At 50.6% G+C, this 25,139-nt stretch overlaps 1 protein-coding gene across 5 annotated transcripts in view; it reads right to left on the bottom strand.

The window, feature by feature from the left end:
• PREX1 (phosphatidylinositol-3,4,5-trisphosphate dependent Rac exchange factor 1) overlaps positions 1-25,139 on the bottom strand; it is a 197,954-nt gene that overhangs the window by 44,685 nt on the left and 128,130 nt on the right. For all 5 annotated transcript variants that reach the window (XM_024750367.1, XM_024750368.1, XM_024750369.1 and 2 more), the window contains 8 exons: positions 24,061-24,194; positions 18,273-18,391; positions 16,612-16,761; positions 14,281-14,428; positions 7,118-7,218; positions 6,477-6,580; positions 6,234-6,283; positions 3,941-4,016 (listed from right to left, as the gene is read on the bottom strand). In XM_024750367.1, the coding sequence (XP_024606135.1) occupies positions 3,941-4,016; positions 6,234-6,283; positions 6,477-6,580; positions 7,118-7,218; positions 14,281-14,428; positions 16,612-16,761; positions 18,273-18,391; positions 24,061-24,194 (882 nt within the window). The remainder of the gene's footprint in view (positions 1-3,940; positions 4,017-6,233; positions 6,284-6,476; positions 6,581-7,117; positions 7,219-14,280; positions 14,429-16,611; positions 16,762-18,272; positions 18,392-24,060; positions 24,195-25,139) is intronic.

Below are 25,139 nucleotides of genomic sequence, written 5' to 3'. Positions count from 1 at the left end.
GACCTAGAGTTAGAAATGAACATGTGTTCAAAGCAAAACAACCCTGCTGAACTACACAATTACATGTTTTCTTCTTGACTTGCCTGCTAAAGTGCAGGTGGGGATGACGCTTGAAATCAAGACCTGCTGTAAGCAGTCTTCAAGGCCACATCCTCATCACCAACCTCTCCCCCACAGAGAGACCCACACGCACACCGTCCCCCCCCTTTCCCTGACCCGGAGCCAGATGCCAGCTGTCGTTCGGTCAATCGCATGGAAGCCATCCTATGTCAACTCCAATTAGCTTCCCTGTGTCCCCAGACCAGGCCAAGCCATGCGAGGCCTGCTGAAGTGGACAGAGGGTCAGCTGCAACCTTCACTCCACCGTCTGCCCCCTGCCTCCACTGTGACTGTATGCTGGGGGATGGCAGCAGGGGGCGGGGAGGGGGGTCCTCTGGACCAACTGACAATGACTCAGGCTACTCCACGGGGCCTTTGGCCAGGATCACAGCTAATCTGACAGCACGGGCCACAAGCAGGCCCCTGCCGTGCCCAACACCGATCATAAAGAGAAACCAACAGAGGCCACTGCTCTGGCCGGTTCTCCTCCTTGCCGGGGTGCTCCAGGGCGCATTCTTGAGCCTCCCAGCTCAGCCAAGGGCCTTGCAGTCATTCAAGACTCCTGTGTCTCTCACCACTGCCGCCCACTCCGTCCATTCAACAGCAGACTCTGTTAGGTCTCCCTTCAAAGAATCCCAAACCTGACCACTCTTGTCCCCTCCCCCGCGGCCACCCGGTTCTCAGCCACCACGCTCCCCACCTGCAGTTCTGAAGCCGCCTCCTCACTGGTCTCCCGATTGCCAACCTCGTCCCCCGACAGCCCGAGCATCTTATCCCACCGAAGTCAGATGCTGTCCCATCTGTGCTCAGAGCCCTGCAGTGGCCCAAATCCTCCCAAGAGCTCACAAGGCCCCTTGGGGCTGGCTGCCCACCAGCTTCCCCATCACCCTTCCTCTCGCTCATGCCATTCCAGCCACACTGGCCTCTCCCCACCCCCAGACCCTCCAAGCTCATCCCACTCAGAGCCTCCGAGCTGCTGTCCGCTCAGAGAAAGCTCCGGCCCCAGATGGCCCCCTGGCTCGTTCCCCACCTCCCTCCGGTCTCTAGTCAAAGGTCCTGCTCAAAACACCACCTTCTCTGCCGCCTGTGAACAGTCACACCCCCACCCACCCACGTGAAAGGTCGACTCCCGCCAGTAGCTCCCACCGAGCTGGCACCTAGCACCAGCTAACGAAGTATTTTACTACTTTTCCTTGTTTATTAAACGCCTCTCCTACCCCTCACCAGAATTTAACATCCACGAGGGCGGGAGCGTTGTCTGTCTTGTCCACTGCTGTCCGCCCAGAACCTACAACAGTGCCTTATACACAGCAGGTGTTAGGAGGAAAAAAGGGATGAGCCCATGAGCCCTCTTGTCGGATTTTTCTACACTCTCTTCTGCCCCCTCATTGTAAACACCACCCAGGAGCTGACAACGAACAGAGTATCTGCGGTAGAGATGCCTCCTGAGCAGCAGGTGTGCAAAGCCTGCCCCTCCCCCGCCCACCTCCTCCACTCCACTAGGGAGTACAGTGGGCACCCCAAAGGCAGCGCCTTTCCACGGCCAAGGAGAATGCTCAACTTCTCCCTCCCAACACCGTGAACGAAGGGAAAACCCACCGCGCCAAAACCCCAGGACCCATCCGTGACCCCTTCCCAGCCCCAGAGCGGTGCATCCTCTGGTTCCATCTCCAGGTATTTCCCAGGTTCACTGGCTTCTCATCAGCTCGGTAACCCACCCCACTCCCAGCGCAGGCCTGGGATTCGCCACTTAAGGCAAAGTCCACATCGCGCTTTGAAACCAACAGTCAGCCGTGGAGCTCAGGAAACATGAGGCCACAAAGGTCCAAGGTGGGGAGAAGCAGCGTTTCAGAGAGCCCTACACCCCGGCATGTCTGGGGTCTGAACGAAGAACTTAAACCACAAGATAAATCACCCCCCACCCCCGTCATAGCCCACTCAGAAGATGGGACCCCAAACAGATTGCCCCTCGGCTCTCCCCAGCCGTCTGTTCCTGCACCCCCAAGTCCCTCTGTAATCTCTTCAGCCTTCCTTCCACACTGCGTGGAATTTTGAGGCACCCTGAATCCTTTGGGAAGGAAATGAGGAATTATTATAATAACAGTTCCATTTACTAAGCAATTACTCTGTACCAGGCACTGTTCTAATAAGCACTTTAGGTGATTAACTCACTGAATCCTCAAAATAATCTAAAGGGGAAGGTATTGTTTTGAGCTTCATTTTACTGGTGTGGGAACTGAGGCACAGAGAGGTTAAGCGGCTTGTCCAAGATCACTCAGCTGAGAAGTGGCAGTGCTGAGATTTGAACCCAGGTCTGCCTGGCTATAAATAAAGCGCATGCTCTGAGCTGGCTTCAGGGGATCCTAAGGAGGGGGCAGTGTGTAGTGTAGTGCAATGGTTAGCACCTGTGTGCTTCCCAGCTGTGCAAATCTGAATTCAAATCCAAGGTCATTTTAAGACCTCCTACGTCTTAGGGCCCCACATCATACATTAAATACATTTTGGGGACTTGAAAATTTTTTCTCAAGAATTTTTCTAAACTTGATTTTGAAGTTATCTGACGCCAAGAAGCATTTACTTTACATAGATTGGCTATGATTTCTAGGCAATCATCAGGAATTTGTTCGACATGAGAAAATCCAGGCAACAAATTGTTTTTGAATGGAATGAAGTTTCTATGAATGCTAAACTTAACAATTAATAAGGCTGCCATAAAGCTGCACTCCATGAAAGTTTAAACATTCAGATTTCACAGTTGTCTTCTTGTCTTTGGAGACATTACGCTCTTCTTATAGACTATGAATGAACATTCTTGCAGGCTCCCTGAAAAGTTTGCAGAAATGAGGCCTAAGTACGTACGATGCACCCATCCGATTCCCAGCTTTACTGCTGCCAGGCTGTGTGCCCTTGAACCAGGCACTTGGCCTCTCTGGGCCCCAGTTCCCTGTCTGGAAATGGGTTGGAGGACTCAACGAGATACTGCACCAAGTCCAGACAGGGCCTGGCCCAGAGTAAGTGCCCTGCAAGCAGAAGCCATAAGGTATAAGAGGCAGGTAGGTAAGAGTGTCCATGGCACCTCGACGGAACAATAACCTTTGGGAAGGTGCAGCGAAGTCAGCCCAGAGATTTTTCCAAGACTCTGCCCGGCCCCCACTCACTGGGAACCTAGGATAAGGGAATAACTTGGCAAGCCCTATATGGAGGCTCCGGTTTGATGGCAGGATGAGACCAACTTGTCCCAGTTTGCCCGGGACCGTCCCACTTTTAAAAAGGAAAGCCTCAAGGTGGCAGCCACCCAAGTGTCCCTTAACTGATAGATAAATAAAATGTGCTCTATCCTCAAAAGAGAATATTATTCAGCCTTTAAAAGGAAGGAAATTCTGATACGGACTACAACGTGGATGAACCCTGAAGACATTATACTGAGTGAAACAAGCCAGACACAGAAGTACAAACACTGCATGATTCCACCTACACAGGGCACCTACAGCCGGCCAACTCAGAGAGCGAAAGTGGAAGGACGGCTGCCAGGGGCCAGGGGGAGGGAGGAATGGGAAGTTACTATTTAATGGGGACAGAGTTTCAGTTCTGCAAGATGGAAAGAGCTCTGGAAGTGCATGGGGGTGATGGCTGCGTAATAATGGAAATGGACTTAGGGCTACTGGACTGTACACTTAAAAATGGTTAAGATGATCAATGTTATATTATGTGTATTTTACCGCAATTAAAAAAATAATTTAAAAACAATTTTTTTTAAACCTCAAAGGCCAACATCCTGGTTAGCCCCTCAGGCCTGGGCAGAGGGGGACGACGGGTCACATTTGCTCGGAGGAACTCTCACCTGGGCCAGCAGCCAGTCCACCAGCTTGCTCCCGGGCAGCACCGACTTGTACGTCTTCAGGTGGTAATCGCGGTCCCTGTGGAGAGGAAGCAGGCCATGAGCAGATCAGGGAGGAGGGAGGGGAAATAGTCCCAATGCCCCTACTCAAAGAGCTCGGGGTCTGAGGATTTCCAGGCTCTCCAGCCACGGGTCAGAGGCAGGGGGGCCGGGGAGAGCAGCAGGCAGGGAGTCCAGCCCTGACTCCACACCTCACTCTCAGTGTCACTGAGGGCAGGTCTGTCCCAACCCAGGGCCCCATCCTCACCAACAGCATCAAGTGGCAGGAGTAGGTGACTCTAAGGCTCTGGAAGCTTCCCCCAGCCTGGGGCTCTCAAGCAGGGATGGCTATGCCCCCCAAGGAACACTTGGCTGTGTCTAGTGACATTTTTGGCTGCCATGACCTGGCTGGGGGGTGGAGTGCGGAGGTACTACCAGCAACCAGCAGAGAGACACCAGGATGCTGTTAAACATTCAAAACTGCCCAGAACAGCCCCCAAACAATTACCCAGACCAAAACGTCAAAAACGCTGAGCCTACAGAACCCTGATTTACTCTGAGTAATGAGAAAAACTTCCAATTCTTTCCTTTTGTTTTGCTGTTAACATTCGTGTGTCTAAGGGTAACAAAACAATACCGACATGGAAACGCTTCTCCCTGGGCTGGTGTGGGCGGTCAGGACAGAGCAGAAGGCAGGGGGCTGTCACGGTCCTGGTTCTTTGCTTTGACCTGTTGTAGCATCTAATTCCTGCCAAGTCTTGGTACAAAGGGTTGTGCGGACCTTGCCGCCAAACTGCAACAATTTCTCAGCCTTTGAAGCTGACGAGAATGAGTTTCTGCGGCCGGCCCCTGTCGGGGCTGAGAAAGGCCGGTTGGGGAGCTCTTCTCACGCTTTCAGGAACTGAGGAGCCCAGCAGGTCACGTGCGCGGTAACTGGGGACCCGCTGCCAGCCCAGCCACTTCCTCCTCTAGGGGCCGATAGAGAGGCCTCTCCGGCAAGGGCCAAGGCTGGACCGGGGCGGCCCGCCTGCCTCCTGGGCCTGCACAAAGGCAGCAGGGGAGGAGCCAGCGGGGCAGGTCTGGAGGTGAAAGGGGCTCCCTGGGCCTGGCCTCCAGCGAATGCTGGGAAAAGACCCTTCTTCTCCGCTCCTGAGAGGTGACAAGAGCTGTCAAGACAGAGGGCAGAGGCCTCTGCAGCTGGTAAGGACCAGGTCACCCTCCCTGTGCCTTCGTCCACAGCCACAAGCTTCACGGTAAAGACAACCACCAATCACTGGCACTGACAGAGCCTTCACTGTGTGCCAGGCGCCAGTCAAATTTAATCTTCATGATCAGCCAAGGGGTGTGAGCTATTCTTATGCCCATTTCACAGATGCAGAAACAGAGGCAAAAGAAGTTAATTACCTTTCAACAATCACTCAACAAACATTTACTGAGGGCTCCTTTGCCCTGGACTGCATTCTCCAGTACATGGCGGTTTTTCAACCAATTAATGTTAAATCAGAGTTAAGATTACACTCTTCAGTCTCAAGAGTGTGAAACCCACGTGTGACTAGTGGCTACTGCATTGGACAGCACAGGCACAGAGCATCTCTATCAGTGCGGGAAGTTCTACTGGCCAGCACCGCTCTAGGTGTTGTCAAGGGTCTGGGGACAGAGCAGTGAGCAAATTCCCTGCCCTTGGTGAGTGTACAATTCCCTGGGGTACAGACAGTATACAGACTAAGAAATAAATATATAGTATGTCAGCTACTGACAAGCTTCAAGAAGAAAACCAAAGTGAAGTAAGGAGGGTAGCGTGTTCCAGACGGTGATGTTTTAGACACATGGTCAGGGAGAGCCCCTCTGACTTGGAGACATTTGAAGTAAGTAAGGAAGCAGATATGCAGATATGTAGGGGAAGAACACCCCAGGCAGAGGAAACAGCAAGTGCAAAGGCCCTGAGGTGTATCCTATTATTATCCCCATTCCACAGAGGGAAAAGTTGAGACCCCAGCAGGTTAAATAACTGCCCAAGAGCACACAGCTGCTGACTAGCAGGCTGAGATCCAGAACTAACACCCTTCACCACCACACTGCAGTGTTTCCCACAAATTTACTCACTTGACCCTCATGACAAACCTACAGGGTAGGTACAGTTATTAGCCCCATTTGATGGAGAAGGAGACTGAGGCTCAGACAGGTTAAGTTATTGGCCCAAGGCCACACAGCTGGGAAGAGACAGAGGTGAAACTGAAGCTTGGAGAGAGTAACTTACTTGATCACAGGAGTGTAGAGGCTGTGAAGACGGCAGTAAAGCCTCACACCCTGAAAGAGAAAAAACGGGAGTCTGTGATCAGGCCACATCCTTCAGGGGCCTCCAAATCCAGGCTGCTGGGAGAGAGGGTGGGGGGAGAGGGGAGACTGGTGAGGGCAGTGGAGAACAGGCCACTGGGGCAGAGGCCTGCTCTGCGGTGACTGTGGGGTCAAGGTCATGGGGTCAGGGTGGAGGGGTTCCCACCTTGGACATGATGTCCTCCAGTTCACTCCGGGCCTTGTAGGTACCGTCGTCGTAGCGGAAGCGGTACATCACCTGCTCGTTCTTGAACTGGTGCTTGTCAGAGACTGGAGGGACCCCAGGGCTGGTGAGGCTGGGCACCCCCTCAGCCCCTCCTGACCCACGCCCACCATCCTCACCCTCCACTCGGCCAGGCTCCATGCCAAGCACAATTTCTCCAAAGCCCCTGCCCACATTCCAGGTCCTCCGGCTATGTGCAGGGCCCACTGAGACCCACAGCTGGGGGCTGGGGCATTTGCCGGTCTCATGAGAGGCCCAGAAATGCCCGCTCCAGTCTGCCCTGAGGCCCACCTGCCCAGCATCTCCCTAGAGCTAGATCACGAAGCAGGCTGGGGTGTGAGACCCCACCGTCAAGATTTATGAACCCATCTCTACACAATGGCCCCGAGTCGCCCCTAGCGCTTCCCTGTCTCACTCTCCACTTTGGATCCAGCAGCTGATCCTGTAGGCTCTTCCTTCAAACCATGAGGGAACAGCTGGCCACACAGAAGTGTAGAAATGGCCTCTGAGTTAGTGGAAACACAGCACTGTTGAGCTCTGACCTGGTCCTACCGTTCGGCCCCCCAGACCTAGCCTGCACTCACCATGGTGGATGATACCGTTCTCCAGCAAGGCCTGGCCCAGGTTCACGCCTTCTTCCGTCTTGCTGATTTCGCCAATTTCCAGGAGCCAGGCAACAAACTCACTGCCAGGAACATAACATGCGGTTGAGAGGATCTCCCCAGTCCTGAGGCCACAGGGGCCAGCACTGAACTGGCCTGGCCCCCCCGACTCCCAGGGGTGACAGCCAGAACTGCCCATAGGAAAGCAGAGCTTAGGACACCACAGGCCTGGGGGTCGTGCTGAGGCCAGATGCTTTTCCCCAAGACCAATGGCAGAGAGGCGGGTGTGAGCAGACCCAGGCCCCGCCTCAGGCTCACTGGATGGATGGATGGATGGATGGATGGATGGGAGGATGCATGAGAGAGACAAAGAGAGGGGATGGACACATGAGTGGATACATGAATGAAAAGTGAGCAGATGACTGGATGATCTGACAGACAGATAAATGACTAGGTGGCTGGGAAAATTAGTGGGTAGGTGGGTGGGGAGGGGAACAGATGGGTGGGTGATAAGTGGAGAGATTACTGGGTAGATGAGTGGGGAGATGGATGATGGCTGGCTGGCTGGATGAACAGACAGAAGGAATGAAGAAACCAATAAGCGGGAAGAAATAAGGACCCAGAAAGATGATTGTGGAGAGTCAGAAGAGCTAAGGGTGATCAAGTCATCTCATTCTCCCACTTAAAACCCTCCGGTGGGCTTCCTGGTTACTCTCAGAAAAACATCCAAACTCTGCCCACATGATGGCAAGGCCCTGACATGATGAACTGCCCCTTCCTCATCTTCTATACCTTTCACTTATTCTGCTCTAGTCTCACCCACCATCTTCCCCTACTTAAAAAAACTGCCAGACTCCTGCCTGCCTCAGGGCCTTTGCACTTGCTGTTCCCACTGCCTAGAAACACCCTTCCCCAGCTCTTCACAAAGCCTTTCTCTTTCATCTTTAGGTCTCAGCTCAACTATCACCTCCTCGGAGAAGTCTTCCCTGACCACCTCATCAAGACACCCCACACCCACACAAACCATCCCCATCTTTCCGTTTTACTTCCTTTTTACCACTTATCACTGGATTTGTATTATACTATTTACAGATTTATTTATGTGTTTATCAACCATCTCCCTGAACCAGAATGTCACCTCCATGCTGATGGGGAGCTTTGTCCGATTCACAGCTCTACACCCCCCGCACCTGGAAGATGGTCCAAAGCACAGGAAGGCTCAATAATCTTTTGAACAAATAAAGGAATGAACCATCAAACAAGAAGGAATGTTCTGGGGTAAGCAGGAAGGTCTCAGTAAGAAAGAAGTGCTCAAAAGCCCAGAGAAAATGAGGCAAATCCAACGTGACTACCCAGAGGGGCAGAGGCTCAGCCAGAGCCCACGTCCTGGTTCTCGGAGTAGAGTTTGGGCTCCATGCAGAGCTCAACCCACTGGAAGTCAGCGGGCCAGGGGAGAGCTGGGGATGTGGTCATTCTGTTCTCAATGAAAGCGGGTGGCAGCTGGCCAGAGTGGGGAGCTTATCAAAACCAGCTGTCCTGCCTCCAATTACAGGGCCAGAGGGGGGCAGGGCTATTTTTAGCTTTGCAGTGTTTGACTGAGCAAAGACCTGCCCCGTGTGTAGGTAGCAGTGTGTGCCGAGGCATTCAGGGAACCCCAGTGAGAGCCGGGGGTGGGGGGCGTAGAAGAAATGGATCTATTCTGTGGAGCGGGAGCCCCGAGTGGGGAAGAGATGGTGCTGTCCTCCCCCAGGTCTATTCTTGAAGTCCCAAAAATCAGAGGCAGAAAGAAAGCTGCCGGCAGCTGGGGGAGGTGAACAGATGTTGAGTGCCCACTCTCGGAAGCTGGAGACTCGGCCTCTGGCTGCCCACCAGCTGTCCCATCGGGGGCCACCTCTGGCACGGACCGGCAGCCCTGTGGGGGGGTCCCAACAGGGACCACAGCAGGTCCAAACAGGGTGACAGGAAGTTGCCCACAGCAGCTGCAAGGGCAGAAAAATGCAGCCCAGAGGACAGCAGCTGTGACCCAGGTTTCTGCCCTGAGCTGAGTCTTGAGCCTTTTTGAGGATCAATTTACTGGGCAAATTTGGGCAAACTGCTGTCCCTCTCTGGGCCTCAGCCAGGTCCATCTGGCAAGGGGTTCATTCAGGGGTCTTCTGGATTTAGTCGGTAACTTTCAAATCATGTTGAGAGTCCTAAGCTGGGATCCAGCCTACAAAACCAGACAAAATTCACCTCTGCTGCAGGGACCTTAAACGCTCATAAATGAGTAAAACGGGCCAGGTGGAAACTCTGCTGAACCAGCCAGCGTTTCTGAAGACGGCAGCCACTCAACTGCGGCCAACTGTGGCCGCATGGGAAGACTAAAGCATCTTACGACTTTTCAAGAGAAGCTGGAAACCCAGCATTTCCTGTGAAATCTCCCAACTGTTAAATGTTGATATTGAATCCAAAATTTTCTGAAAGCACCGTGTGGCCCAGGGAAAACACATCTGCGAACCACACTGTGTCAGTGGGGCGCCATGTGCTACCGCTGGGTGCAAGGAAATGTGTTACAGGCAGGAGGGTCAGCATATACGAAGGCCCTGAGTAAGAAGGTTAGGGAACCAGCAATCTGCCAGTTGGTGGGGGTGGGGGCAAAGAGGAGCGAGATCCAGTCTTCCAGAAAGACCTAACCGGGAGCAGGGTGACGTACGCTGCGGACACAGGGAGCAGGTCAGCCTGCTTTGGCGGGGAGTCTGAGATTCAGGGAATGGGGGACTAGTTGAGAGTTAGCATGTGTCAGCTAACGGCAGCATCCCTCTTCCTTCCTGCCCCCCAGTATCGTGCACCCAGTAAACATGAATTTTAAGTGTCAAGTCCAAGGCTAGGCACAGGGGACACACAGGTACACTCTGGCAGTCTTCCCGGGAGAGCCCCCAAGCTGAGATCCAATGTCTACTCATCCCCAATACAAGAATCCCATTTCTCTTGCCCGTCTCCTCCATGGCCTTGAGCTCCACAAGGGTAGGAACTGGGGGTTTTATGTTCATCCCTGTGACTCCACTGCCTGAGATGCTTCCGGATGGTGTCTGCAGCAATGCCTGACGAATCATTATTGATCAGCTATTACACGCTAATACCGTGTACCTGTGCCCACAGGTGGATGAGACAGTGTGGCCTCTTGCACCTGGGTGCTCCCATTCTGGCAGACTTCAATTAATGAATGACATCTAACTCTGTCTAGAGTATAACCAAAGGCCCTCTTCTTCCAGGAAGCCTTCCCTGACTGCCCTGCCAGACAGACCACCACACCTTGTGCCCTGAGTTCTTAAAGCTCTGACAGTGCCCTCATCCCAGGCCTGTATAATGAGTTCATCCTCGCTCGCCTCACTCTCCCACGTAAACTCTTTCAATGGATTCCCAGAGCACCTGGGATAGAATCTGAACCCCTCACCCCTTACCTGCCTGATTTGGCCCCTGCTACCCCCTGTGGCCTCATCTCGACACCCCCCAGCCACTCCCTCCAGCCACGCTGGCCTCCTCGCTGTTCCTCAATTTACTCAAGGCTCATTGCAGCCTTGGGGCTTTCGCACCTGCTAATCCCTCTGCCAGGAATGCTGTTCCCCCAGATCTTCTCACGGTTGGCTCTTGCTTGTCATCCAGATCTTGGTTAAAATGTCACCTCCCCCAAGAGGCCCTTCCTGACCACCCTGGCTGAAACCACACCCCCTTTCCTCACCTCCTCACATCAACCCACTTATTTCCTTAAAGCACTCATCAAGTCACTGAAATTCCCTTCCTTATTTGTATTTATCTAGTTTCTGATTCCCCTACTGGCCTGTTGTCTCCACGAGGGCAGGGGTTTCCTCTGTCCTGTTCACTGCTTGCACACAGTAAGGGCTCAATAAACAATGACTGGGATAGATGAAGGAATCAATTTTGTCTCCCTAGAATCCAAGGATCCTAGAGGGCAAACGCCATGTTCCTCCCATGAAGCCTCAACAAAAATACACAGATTTCATTCCTTGGTTTTTCTTCACACGGCTTCCATGAGCTTTGTCTCTGATGAGGGCAGAAACAGGCCACTCCTTAAGCTCCATCACATTTCCATCACTCTTGCCCACAATGTGCTGAGCATGTCACATGTGTTTTCTCTCTGTATCCTCCGACAATCCGACAAGGCAAACATTTCATTCTCTCTCATTAATTGGTCATTTACTGAGGCTCAGAGAGGTTAAGAAACTTACCCAAAGTCACACAGCTAGAAGGCAGGGGAAGCAGGACTTGAGTCCAAGTCTGATTCAAAGCCTAACCCTTGAAGGTTATAAAGATAAATCAGACACTTTTTGTATCCCTGGAGTCCCCCATCTAGTAGAGACAGGTAACGATCAAGGAAAAATGAAATGTGCTGAATAGACATAAAAATGGATAAACGCAGCAGTGTGGTGAGAGAAAGTACTGGGTTCAAATCCCAGCCCCCAATTTGTGCCCATGTGACCTTGTGCAGGACCTTTTCCCTCTCTGTGCCTCAGTGTCCTCACCCTTAAAATGGGAACAATGGCAGTAAACTGCCTCACAGTGTCACACAAAGATTAAAAGCCACGGCCACATGGCAGCACCTGGAGCAGAGAAAGGCTCCGGGATTGTGTCTCTGTGGCTGCTGGTTCCTTCCACTGGAGGGGGCCCGGGTGCTCCTGGAGGAGGAGCTGGGCCCTGACCAGGAAGGAGGAGGACCACGAGCCCGGCGCTGTGTGCAGAGCAAAGCCACACAAGGAGAGTTTTTATCAGCACGATCTCCTGCAGGAAGTCTGGTCCTTGAGGGCCCAATGATTGCCAAACAAGCTTCAATCCTGGCCCTGTTTCAAATGGGCAGTAAAAGAAATCTCCCCTAATCCTTCCTGAGGAGACAGAACACCCTGCTGAAGCCCTAATCACAGACAGGTTAGCCCATCCAGCTGGACTAAGCTCTCCAAAGGGTTTGGCAAGAGGCGGGGTGTGGGGGTGGGGGGAGGTCCTCTGACCCTGGGGGGGCCGGAAGCAAACCCCTCCTCGAGAGAAACCTCCTTTCTGCCCAGGGATTAGGAATTAGCTGATGGAGACCAGCCCGGCTGCCCCCTCCCTGCTTCCCACAGGTCTGGGGCCCACAGCCTCCCCTCCACAGACCCTCCCAGGGAACATGGAGCTGGGGTCAACTAACCCTGAGGGCAAAAGGGCAGCCTGACTCCAAGGCATCCAGGCCAACTCCAGGGGCCCAAACACCCCCCAAATCCCCTGCCTGCTGCCCCAAGCCATGACCAATCAGCTCCCCCTGCCCCCTGCCCCCGGCTTCACACTGGTCTCCAGCTGCCCATCCAACATCTGTTCAATATGCGAACGTCTCCTGGGCATCTCGACCTTAACACGTGCAAACGGGCTCTGCGTCTTCCCTCAGCTGGCTTCCAGATCACTGCACTCGCCAGCATGCCTCCCACCCCTCTGCCCGCTCCCTCTCAGTCTCCTTTGCTGCTTCCTCCTCCTCCCCAGAGCCCAGTCTCTGCCTCATCCCTCTCTCTACCCATCCCCCTGCAGATTTCATTCAGTCTCATGGCTTTGAAAACCATCTAAATGCCCACATCCCCTGCACTTAGGTCTCCAAGCCAGAACTTTTCTCCCCGGGTCAAGATTTCATATCCAACTAACAAGTCGACATCTCTGTCCGGGAGCCTGTCTCAGTGTAGGCATCCAAGTGGAGCCTCTGGGCTCTACTCCCACCCTCTGAAACCTGCCTCTGTCTCCCCTTTCACAGCAATCAGCACTCCAGCCCTTCCAGGTGCTCAAGATCCTTAATTCCCTTTTTCTTCACCCCATCAGCCAATGCTGTCACCTTCCACATGATCCAGAATGCAACTACTTGCCCCCATCTCCACGGTGACTACCCTAGTCCATGGCACCTCTCACCTGGTCTACGGCAATATAATAATTACAGCCGCTTACCCCAGGACTCTTCAAAATCTTTTGGGAAGTGCGTGGGGTGTAAGTTAATAAATTTAATAAAGTTAATAAATAAAGTTAATAAAGTTAATAAATTCTCAACAAAATCCCAGCCTCACAGGCAAGCTTCTCTCCCCACAAGCTTTGTGCGGTCAGGAGCCCTGGGCATTCTTCTACCCTCTCCAGAGCACCGACCACTAGGTCTAACACATGGTAGGGCCTGGAAACAGCCTGATGGTTTTACAAGGAATGCATTTCTCCTGCTTCTCCCAATCCCCAGCCCCCTCCCCCAGGTGAATGAGATTTAAACCTGGGTTTAGGATCCAATCCCACCTCACCTGTGCTCTGATCCTTTGATCCTTGGTTATAAAATAGGGGTGGGGGGTAATAATGTTTTATTATTAGGAAATAATGTAATTCCCAGACAGAGAAATTGGAAGCCCTAAGTACTGAAACCATATGGACCTCCCCTTCCCCTTGTGTATCTCAGGAAGGGAGGCCTCACCAGACACCAACCCAGCCAACATCTTGATCTCAGACTTCTAGCCTCTAGAACTATGAGAAAATAAATTTCTATTGTTTAAGCTGCCAAGACGGTGATACTTTGTTATGACAGTCCAAAAAGGCTAATTCAAAGGTCTACATTTGCTCTTCCAAAACCTTTGAAATCAACTCCCTGCATTAAATACCTTTCTGCTTGACATATCTATAGGGGCTTCTCTTTGCTTGAATGCTAGAGCAGCGTTTTTCAATCCATGGTGGAAAACCCACTCACAGTTTGTGAAATCAATTTCATGGGTTTCACTCAGCACTATTTTTGAAATGAATGAAGAAATGAGTAGAATAGAATAGAATAGAACAGAATAGACAGGTATTTTCAGAGTGTAACAAGCACAGTAAGTTTTGTGAAACTTCGGCTTCAGTCATAGATTACATGAACGTGTGTACCAGGTCACAATATAAAACTTACATTTTGCAGTGAGTTGTGGTCAAAACATTTGAAAGCCCTGATAGGGGCACCCCACTATCCTTGATCTCCAAGGACTGTTCCACAAGGATTCGAGGTGCTTTAGTGGCTCTGCCCATGGCGGAAGGGGCAGGGCTGGGAAAAGCCACGTGGGTGCGGATGGTCTGCCCACCTCCAGCCTCCAGCCAAGACCCAGGGACACAGCGGAGGCCAGGATGGGGTCACTCACTTGCCAAGGAAGCACTTGGGGACGGTGCTCAGCTTTCTCCGACGGTCCTTGATCAGGTTCACCTTCTTGTTCATCATCATGTGGTAAAGCTTCTCCCCCTTCTCCGCGATCATGACGTACGCATCCCGTTCCATGCCCAGCTTCAGGCCTGCGGAGGGGACACGGTCAGCACCAGCGCTGGGGAGCAGAGCAGGCAGGCATGTGGTTCCTGAAAGCCTTTCCCCCAGCTGCCCCCAACTATGGCCATAGCCAGTGGCCACCCACAGAGCACTCCCTGCATATCGGACACTGTCCTAGGCACCTGCCAGTGACCCCACACAAGACCCTGTAGAGGAGGGTGGGTAAGTCCCCCATTTCACAGATTGCAAAGCTGAGGTCCAGAGAGGCTAAGTCCCAGGGTAATAAGCAGTCGACCCTTCAACCTGAGAATGGGTTTCCAAATTCTGACGTTATGAGAAAACCTATTGAGACCTTCCTTCCAGGCCAGGGATGGAAATTTCACCGTTTCTCTAGACAATACACACAGAACTATGATCCCAATCACTGCCCCATATTTTCTACCTGGACCCCGTCCAATCCTGACAATAAGAGTAGTGACAAATAATGATAGCAAATGCTTTTATAGTGCCTACTCTATGCCACTTAATCCTCACAGGAAACCTACAAGGCAAGTTCCATTATCCCCATTTTACAGCTGAAGAAACTGAGGTCCATAGAAATTAAGTTCCTGTCCAAGGTTGCCCGTCTAGAAGTAGTGGAACCAGGATTTAGACCCTCAAGCTTGGCTCCAGATCTGTGCTCTTGACCACAGCATGTACCACGCCTGGAAACTCAGCCCTGAGCTCAGGGTTTGGGTGATACCCCGATTCTAACAACCAAGGCCTACTCAGGCCACACTCCACTCATGAGCACATATGTCTAGCACTGACCACAGCCATCCATTCCGACCACAAAGATACTGATCAGCCCCACCCAGGCCAGGCCACACCCCTGACCCCCATCCCCAGTCCTGACCACACACCCAGCCCTGATCCGTGTCAGAAGTCATAAACCTGCCCCAGCAGGGGCTAAGTTCAGTTGTTTACCTGGCCTAATGGCATTTTAATAAATTTTGATGCAACATTTAAAATCAAGACATGTCACCTAAAAATCCTGATGTCTAACTTCTCAAAAAAAAAAAAAAAATTCAATGGACCTGGCCATGCTGGGCCCATACTCATTCCTGAGAGATGATGGTGACTTGTACTTGGGTGGAAGCAGAGAGAGGACAGAAGTGGATGGACTTGGCATGTAAGTGGAAGGCAGAATTAAAGGGACTGGATCTACTGAGTTTGGGGAGTCGGCAGACATCAGGGTGACACCAACAGTTTCAATCTGAGCTCCTGGATGACTGAAGGAGTCACTTACTGAGATGGGGAAGTCCAGGGAATGAGTGGGTTTGGGGCAGAAGACAGGGTGGAAATTAAGAATTCTGACTAGACATGGTAAGTGTGAGATGTCCACGACACATCCAAGTAGGGATTTCAAGAGAACAGAATATAGATATGGAGGAAACCGGGCCTCTGTTTTCTCCTCTGTAAAGCTGGGCGGCAGGTACCATTTTTAGGATTATGAATCAAATCTGCAAGTATTTATCATCAAATCCCAACCTCATCTAGCAGCATTACAACCCTCTGCGGCACGAGCTTTATCCCCATTTACCAGGCCACATCACTGAGGTCTAGAAAGCGGAAGCAACTCACCCCCAAACACACCATGGCCTCCCCTTCCAAGCACGGCGGTCTCTGTACAGCAGTTCAGAGTTTCCCACCCCCAAACTGCACCCAACTATCACCCAGCTCTGCACTTCCTAACGCAAGGGGCCTCAGAAGTGCCTGGGCCCAAGCATTCATGACGAGTTAGGGGCAGCCCCCAGGACCCTCCTCCCAAAGACTTGGTGAATGTCAAACAAAAAGAACCCCAGGTGAAGGGAACAGAACCGTGGAGGGGACAGAGGCACGTAGGGAGCATCTTGACTACTAACCCTCAAGGCTGAAGGAAGCAAAGAATCTCAGGATGATCAACGACACTGGCATGACCTTGGGCAATTCCCTTCCATGGGGCCTCAGTTTCCCCATCTGTCTGGTGGGCTAAACCAGATGAGCTGAGATCTCACCAAGTTCTAACAGTCCCAGAGCTCTCTGCCCCTTCAAAGACCTGTTTTCTGTAGCTCTGACCTTTCTGGAAAGGATCCTACACCCCTCCCCTAGACACAGCTCACTCTACAGAAGGGACGAGGTTGCAGGAAGCCGTATACGCCCCAGGGATCTGGGGAAGCCCCCAGCCACTCACTCTCGCGTTGCTCCCGCTCACGGATGATGGCATCCAGCCACTTCTGCTTCTCCTCCGCTGTCTTGGCCATGCAGACAAACCACTTGTTCTTGGCCGTGTTGTGGATCTTCCAGCCGTTGGTGACGGTGTAGCCATTGCTGTGATAATCCGCTGGCAAGGGAAGGAGGCAAAGCGGGGTCAGCAAGAGCTCAGCCATACAACCCAACATTCATCATTATATGCTTACGAGTGAGGTCACAGGACCAGTCCTTCCTCCTCCAGAAAGACAGGGCAGCAGAGGCATCAATGGCATCAGGATTTGGGAGTTGAACTTACCATCCTCCAGATGCTCCCTCTCCTATCTATTCTCTGGTGGGCAACAAAGACCTCAAGCAAAGAGCCTCCCAACCCCTCGATTGCAAAGAGAGACACCTTATGCCTCCTTGCCCATCTCATTCTGGCACTTGGGCTACATAAAACCCTAGTGTAAGCCTGATGATGCCAAGTCACGGGCCCTTACAGAGTGTTGGCTGGGATGGGAATTGGCAAACCTCTCTGAAAACAGGCTGACGTTATCCAGGAATGTTGCAGCCAGCTATACCCTGAATCTGAGGAGGGGTCCACAGGTTTCGTGAGACTGCCAAAGGGGTCTGTGGCTCAAAAACCAATTCAGAACCCCTGTCCTGGACAAGCTCAAGGACAAATACACCAAGAGGTGTACACACGAGAATGCTCATAGCATCACTGTTTGTAACGGTAAACAACAGAAACAACCCACATGTCCCTCACAAAAGGAATGGGCAAACGGGGGACTATCTGTGCAAGAGAAAACTGTACAGCAACGGAAACCAGCAAGCTACGGAGAGCGACACGCAGGGACACGGATGGCTCTCGCCGCCATGGGGTTGAGCGAAAGAATATGCAGTATACTTCATGACCATTTATATCATATAGAGAACTAGTGGTTACCAGTGGGGAGAGGGAAGGGGGAAGGGACACGATAGGGGTATGGGATTAAGAGATACAGACGACTACGTATAAAATAGATAAGCAACACGGATATATTGTACAGCACAGGGGAACACAGCCACTATTTCGTAGTAACTAAATGGACTACAATCGATACAAATATTCAATCACTATGTTGGACACCTGAAACTAATCGAATGTTGTAAATCAACTAAACCTCAATTTAAAAAAGAAAAAAAAGAGAATCCACACTCTGGGCCAGTGCTACCCAGAGAAACACAGTGAGAAGCAATAATAATAAGAAATACATATATATAATTTTATATGTATTTGTAATCATATAACCATTTAAATAAGGTTTGAAAACAGAAATTTTAATTAAAATGTTTAGCAATGCATATTTAGGAGGTAAAAATGTGTTTAAAAAGCAAGAAAATCATCATCACAAAATTCAGAGAGTGGTTACTTCTGGGGGGAAGGAGGCACTGTGGCCAGGGAGGGGCGTGTGAGGGGCTTCTGGGGTGCAGGTAGCAGTTTATTTCTTAACCTGAATGGTGACCACCCAGGGGTTAGCTTTATGTGCATATGTTTTAGGCACTTTTCTGTGGACAGGTTATCTTTCCCGATCAAAGGAAAACACTGATGAACCGCAGCAGAGACTGTGCTGTAGAGCAGGGGGGCTGGGCTCGGGCAGGGCATGGGTGGGGACCTACCTGTCCCATCCTCCACGTTCTCCACTTCCATGACTTCAGTGTTGATTCGACCCCGGAAGATATACAGGGAGCCGTTGATGGATTTGGTCCTCTTGGTGGATTTCTTGCTCCCAGTGACCCTGAAAGACAGTGGGAAGTCAATGTCCCCTATGCCTCCTCTCCTTGGGGCTCAACCGTCTTCAACAGAGCAAAGGGAAGCAAGGCAGTAACACAGAAGGGCGCCCGGGGACAGGAGAAGTGCGGGAACCAGGTCAGAAGTATGGCATTTTGGCTGGTGGTTGGGTGACTTGAGCAAGTCACTTTTCCACTCTCAGCCACAGCTTCCTCATCTGGAAAATGGGTTAATAGCCTTGCTGGCCTCCCAGAGCTACTTCTGAGCCAACAGGAGATGTGGATGTGAAACCAACAAGAAGCAACAGAAACCCACTCTTCTAGGCTAGAAAATGGGTAGAGACTCTCAGGGTGTCTAACAAACAGGAACTTCCTGAAATAAAACCAGAATGGAAAGGAACTTGGAGTAGGAAGTCCATCCATCCATCCACTTACATCTACCTACCCACCATTCATTCATTCATTCTTGCTCACCCATTTAGTCACTCAACAAACAATCTGACCAGTGCTTCGTATGGGAAGGATACCAAGTTGGGACCAGGGGAGTCACTCACCCATGCATTCAACAGGCACTCAAGAAAATACCTGCTGGGCACCAAGCACTATTCTAGGTGCTAGGGCCGCAGCAGGGAACAAAACAAAGTCTCTGAGAATATACCTTCCAGTACAGGAGGGCAGAAGGTACCCCAAAAGCCCTCCATCACGCCCCCTTCTGGTCACTACCCCCTGCAAGGGTAACCACTACCCTGACGTCTAAACTCATGGATTCACTCTGCCTGTTTTAGAACTTCACATACGTGGAATCACACAGGGTGATGGTGATGGACATTTGGGTTGCTTCCAGTTTGGTGCTGCTGTGAATGTTCTGGGACATGTCTTATGAAGAACATACGTGAGCATTTCTTCGGGTTGAAGAAATGCTCAGTTATAAGGAATGCATACGATCGGCTTTGGTAGATACTGCCAAGCCGTATCAATTCTCCCACCCCTAGCGGCACAGGGACATTCCAGTTGCTCCACATCCTCCATAACTGGTATTTAATTTCTCATTTGGGCCATTCTGGCAGCAGAAAGGAGTGTCTCTAATAAAGATTTCATCTGTATTTCCCTGATGAATAATGAGACCGAGCACTTTTTCATGTTTATTGGCCATCTGGTGTCTTCCACTTGTGAAATGACTGTCCCTTGACCATTTTTCTGTTGGGTTGTCTGTCTTTTTCTTAAAGATTTATAGCAGGGCTCGGCAAATTTCGTCTGAAAAAGGGCCAGAGAGTAAACATTTTCAATTGTGTGGGCCATATGGTCTCTGTTACAACTACTTAACTCAGCCCTTGAGGCATGAGAGCATCCACAGACAACACAAAAATGAATGGGCATGGCTGTGTGCCAATAAAACTTTATTTATAAAAATAGGCAGAGGGCCAAATTTGGCCTATATATTTTGGATATGAGTCCTTTGCAAAGTGGATTGCAAAGATCTTCTCCTCCTCTGTGGCTTGCCTTTTTACTCTCATCTTGGTGTCTTTTGATGAATGGAAGTTCTTAATTTTAAGGTAGTCTGATAAATCTATTTTTCCTTTATAATTATACTTTCTGTCCAATTTAAGAAATCTTTGCTTACCCCCAGATCATGAAGATAGCCTCCTATGCCTTCTTCTAGAAGCTTTATTGTTTTATCTTTCACAGTTAAATCAATAATCCAACTGAGGATGACTTCTGTATACCGTGTGAAGGGTTCAAGACTCATTTTTCCCACTGGATATCAAACTGACCAAGCACCATTTATTGCACCTCATTGGTGCTTCTGTTGAAATTCAAATGACTGCTTACATGTACGTCTGCTTCTGGACTCACTACTCCATTCCATTAATCTTTCTGTCTGTTTTTACACCAATACTACGTTGTCTTAATTACTATAGCTTTATAGTGAGCCGTGGTATCAGTAATAAAAGTCCTCCAGCTTTGTTCTTCTTCAAAACTGTCTTTAGCTATTTTTGTCTCTTTCTGTTCCCATGTAAATTTTAAAATCATTTACGTACATATACACACAACCTCCCTCCTGGAATTTTTATCATAATTACACTGAGGTTCTGACCAACGTTTGATGAGAGAACGCAAAGCACTTGCTGGTGATGGGGGGTGAGGCAGGTCAGAATCAAGGACAACTAAAACTCTGGCCTGAGATCCTAGGTAAATGATGGTGCCATTTACTGGGAACGACGACGACTCAAGGAGGAAAAGGTCTGGAGCAGGAGTTACAATGAAAATGAAGAGTCTTGTTTTAGACCCAAGTTAAGTGTAAGCTGTCTGTGACACACCCAAGGGAAGATACAGATTTAGATTTCTTCTACCTTACATACCATGTGCCAGGCATCATTCTAACCACGTTACATGTTTTATCTTAATCTATAAAAAACACCTCATGAGATGGAGACTGCTTTCAGCCCCATTAAACAGACAGGAAAACAGAGGCACAAAGAGCTGACATAACTTGCCCAAGGTCACACAGCTTGCAAGCAGCAGCGTCTCTGAGTCTTTAACCACTACACGCTGCTGACGCCTCTAAGATGTTAAACAAGCAGTCGAGATACATGAGACTTAGCTCTTCTGTATCTCAGTTTCACCTTCTGAAGAATGGGGAGGTGCGTTTTTAAAAACTCTCCCTTCCACTTCTGACATCCAAGGAGCCTCTGCTTTTGAATCAAACCAGAAGCACTCTGAGTCAGAGACCTCCCCCGACCCACAACCCGGAGAGGCAGTGCCTGGCATGGCCCAGGCAAAGACATGACCGTAGACAGACACCTACCAGCATCAGGCGTTTCCTGTGACTACATCAGAGCCACGCTGCGAGTTCCATCCACCAATGCCCAATCCCTCTGAGACCTCTCGGAGCCCAGCCCTCTGGCTCCTGACCCAGAGCAGGGGTGGAGGACGCCTGCCAGGTTATCCCAGGCGACAGATGTGCCCTCTCCTTCTAGCCAGCCCAGCTCATTTGCAGGCCTGAGACAGAAAACAGCCTTACAACAGTGCGTGTGCCCTAGACGACCCACTGGGTGTCCAGTACAATCGGCGTCAGCTGCTACTGCTCCAGTGGAGGAAGGGCCCACGACAGGGTGACTGAAGGCTGAGCAAACGTGGCCCAGGCTGGGAGGTCACAGAGGCCTGAAGGGACATTCTGCTTTCTAAACCCCAGTGTTCTGGGAGAAGTGCCTGCTTCAGACAGCCCACGGCGGGTGGTGGGGAAGGGCTAGGGGTGGACGCTGGCAGTGGCCTTGGCATTGTCGAAGAAGGACTCTCAGGATGGCTCCAGTGAGAACAGGCAGGAAGCAAGGAGGAAGGAGAAGGGGGCATTGATGGGGGGATAGGAGGACATGAGACAGATGCAGACAGACTAACGGGAATAAAATATCAAATGAGAAAGAGACACACTGACCCAGCCACTCAGAGACGGTGAAAGAGGGAGATGGAGGCCTCTGACCAGAAGGACCAAGTCCCAGAACAGGGAGGAAAGGGGGGAAGGGGAGGGGCCTGTGGCTAAAGCACCTACTATGTGCCAGGTGCTGCACCCGTGGGATCGCACTGAATAGGAACACATCACATGTGGAGGTAAGTTAACAGTAATGGCAGCTACTCCTTATTCTGGGCACTTACTATGTGCCAGGCACACTTAACATGTTCGCCCTTGTACACGGTACAAGATACATGATAATTCATCCTAGCTAACAGATGAGAAAACTGAAGCAAAGAGAGGCAAAGTCACAGAGCTAGAGAAATGGCTGAGCAGGGATTCAACAGTTGCTCTTAAGCAAACACTACTGTAAGAAGGGGTTTATCAACCTCATTTTACAGAAGAGAAAACTGAGGCTCAGAGAGGTCAGGCTGGAGGAGGAAGACAATGAGAAGCTTCCCCACACTCACACGGAAAGCCCTCATTCATCCTGTGGCAAGGTTCCTCACCACCACCTTAGGAGGCCAGCAGAATCAGACAAGGAAAACGAGGCTCAGACAGACAGTAAGTGACAAGCCCAGAGCCACAATGGAAGTTGGAGGTGATGCTGACAGTAGGACCCAGGATCTGGACCTCCCCTCAGCCCTAACTTGCTAGATAAAAGAGTAAAGAAGCCTCTGGAAAGTCACCATTTCATCCTTAAAACAAAATAACAGGAAGCTTAATTCAAAAAGGGCTGCACCGGTCAGTTGTCCTCTACCTCCTCAGCGAGAAAACTGAAAGGCAAGAATTCTCTTGGTCCACCAATCTACCCACCCACTCATGCATCCAACCATCCACTCGTGCCCCTACCCCTCCGTCTCCTAACTTTCCGTCTCTCCAATCATTCATCCACCTATCCATCAACTCAACCATCCTATCAACCAACCTCCCGTACCAGAGTCCAACCACCCTGGCAACTATCAACCAATCATCCTTCAACACACCCATCCAACCGATCATCCATCCACTAATCTCCAAACCTCCACCACCCACTCAGCCTCCCAAGTTTATGACCATCCAACCATCCATCCATCTACCCATTCACTCAACAAACCATACATAAAGACCCCAACACACCTTTCATTTAAATACAGCTCTCCTAGGGACTTCCACAGTAGTGCAGTGGTTAAGACTCTGCGCTCCCAATGCAGGGGGCCTGGGTTCAATCCCTGGTCAGGGAACTAGATCCCACAACTAAGGAGCCCACGAGCCGTAACTAAGACCTGGCACAACCAAATAAAAATAAATAAATAAATAAATAAATACAACCTCTGCTGGCTCATCATGTCTTCATTTCCATTTCTCCAACTACCCAAACATTCACAGATTCCCCCAACTTTCTATCTACCCCTCCATCCAGCCATCTCCTAAACCTCCAACCACCTGACTGCTCACTCATTCATCTACTCGTTCATCCATCCACGAATCAATTCATACACACATAGGCAATCACTCCCATTCATCTGCCAAACCTGCAACTACCCATCTATCCCTCCTCCCATTTGCCCACACATCCAACCATACATATATCCGCATCAGTCTACCACTCATCCACCCATCCATTCACTCTACAAAGTTTAAGACGCTCCAGTGAAAGACACAAAGATGACAAAGATACTATCTTTCCCTCAAAAAACTTAACAGGAGAGGACTTCCCTCCCCTCAAACCATCTACCTTTGGACCTTAGAATCACAGGATTCTGGTGGCACAAAGACTCTCCAAACTTCCATGATCGTCTCGACCTACACTGTCCACTGTGGCAGCCACAGCCACAGGCGGCTACTGAACACTTAAAGGGTGCCTAGTACAAACTGAGATGTGCTATAAGTGTAACATACAGACTAGATTTTGAAGCTTTAGTGTACATTTTTTAAAAGAATGCAAAATACCTATTTAATACATTTTTAAGTTAAGTTGAAATAATAATATTTGGGCACATATTGGGGTAAATGAAATGTTATTTAAATTCATTCCACCTATTTCTTTTGCTCTTTTTAACGTGATTACCAGAAAATTTTAAATAACCTATGTTCTTGAATAGTGCTGATCTAGAACAAATCCCTGAACTCAGAAGAGAAAAGGGAGGCCTAGAGAGGGAAGTGACTAAGCGTATGTCAAGAGTTCAACCCAATCCCAGCCTCCCGGCCCACCCGGGCAGCCCTGTCCCAGTCTCCCCAGCAACTCACCTGGATTTCCGCTTGCAATAGACAAGGAGGTTGTCAAAGAGGAAGAAGGCTCTCTCCTGGATATTGCCCGCGGAGATTTTTAACAAAGTCCCTTGCAGGAGGAGCTGGGTGCAGATGTCCGTGAGGTTGGAGCCCTGGGAGAGCGATGAGGGGTTGCGGTGCATGAGCTGGCAAATGCAGGAGCTCCCTTGGGAAAGCCCCCCTTCCTTCCCACAGACAGAGCCTGCACCTGCCTCCCTCGCACCCCCAAAATCTCAATGCACCACTGGAGGCACATCTGTGAGCAGACAGAAACCCAACACAGCCTGATCGATGGCTTCCCTCTGGTGAGTGTGCCAGAAAAATGCTGGCAGGAGCATACACAGATGACCGTTTCACAGAACAGGCGCTTGGGGCTCAGCGAGGTGAAAGGACTCACTCAGCTCACACGGCCCTAGCTGACATCTGGTTTTGTTATGGGTTTTGTTTGGTTGGGTTTTTGCCTCTCTCCTCCTCCCCTTATTTATTCGTGTCTTGACTTGTTACTTTATCTCCTCCACAAGAATGCCACTTCCATAAGGACAGGAAGCGTTATCAAGCATCTCTCAAGCATTTGCCACGGTATTCCCAGCACCTACTGCACTCTCTGGCACACAGTAGGTGCTCAATAAATGCTTGCAGAACAGGTGACCAATGCAATGTGAGCTCCACCAGGGGCAGAGGATTCTGAGAGCACCCTCTCTAGCTCAGGACGTGAGAATAGACGGGAACAGTTCCCAAATTCTACCTGGTCATCTATGCTAAACGACCAAGATGTTAGGTGTGCATGACGTTCACTGAACCTCCATGGGGTTCAGGGCAATGTGGTCAGGAAAGGCACCGGGGAGGAGCAAGATGGGCCTGGGAGGATGGCGAAGATAAAGAGTCTGAGGATAGGGATAGGCAAGGTCCCTGCTGGGAGGAGTCCTCAGAGCCAGGGACCACACAGGTCCATCTGGAACTCTGGGGGGACCAAGGCAGGGGCAGAGAGATCCCAAAGTGCTAACAGAGAGGAAGCTGGAAAGAGACCTTGGAGGGCACAGAATGCCGGCTAAGGAAGC

This window comes from Neophocaena asiaeorientalis, unplaced genomic scaffold, assembly GCF_003031525.2.
Source record: "Neophocaena asiaeorientalis asiaeorientalis breed wild unplaced genomic scaffold, Neophocaena_asiaeorientalis_V1.1 scaffold606, whole genome shotgun sequence".
In the NCBI taxonomy this organism is placed as follows: Eukaryota; Metazoa; Chordata; class Mammalia; order Artiodactyla; family Phocoenidae; genus Neophocaena; species Neophocaena asiaeorientalis.
The sequence above is the reverse complement of the archived record's forward strand: the minus strand, read 5'-3'. Positions and strand labels throughout refer to the sequence as shown.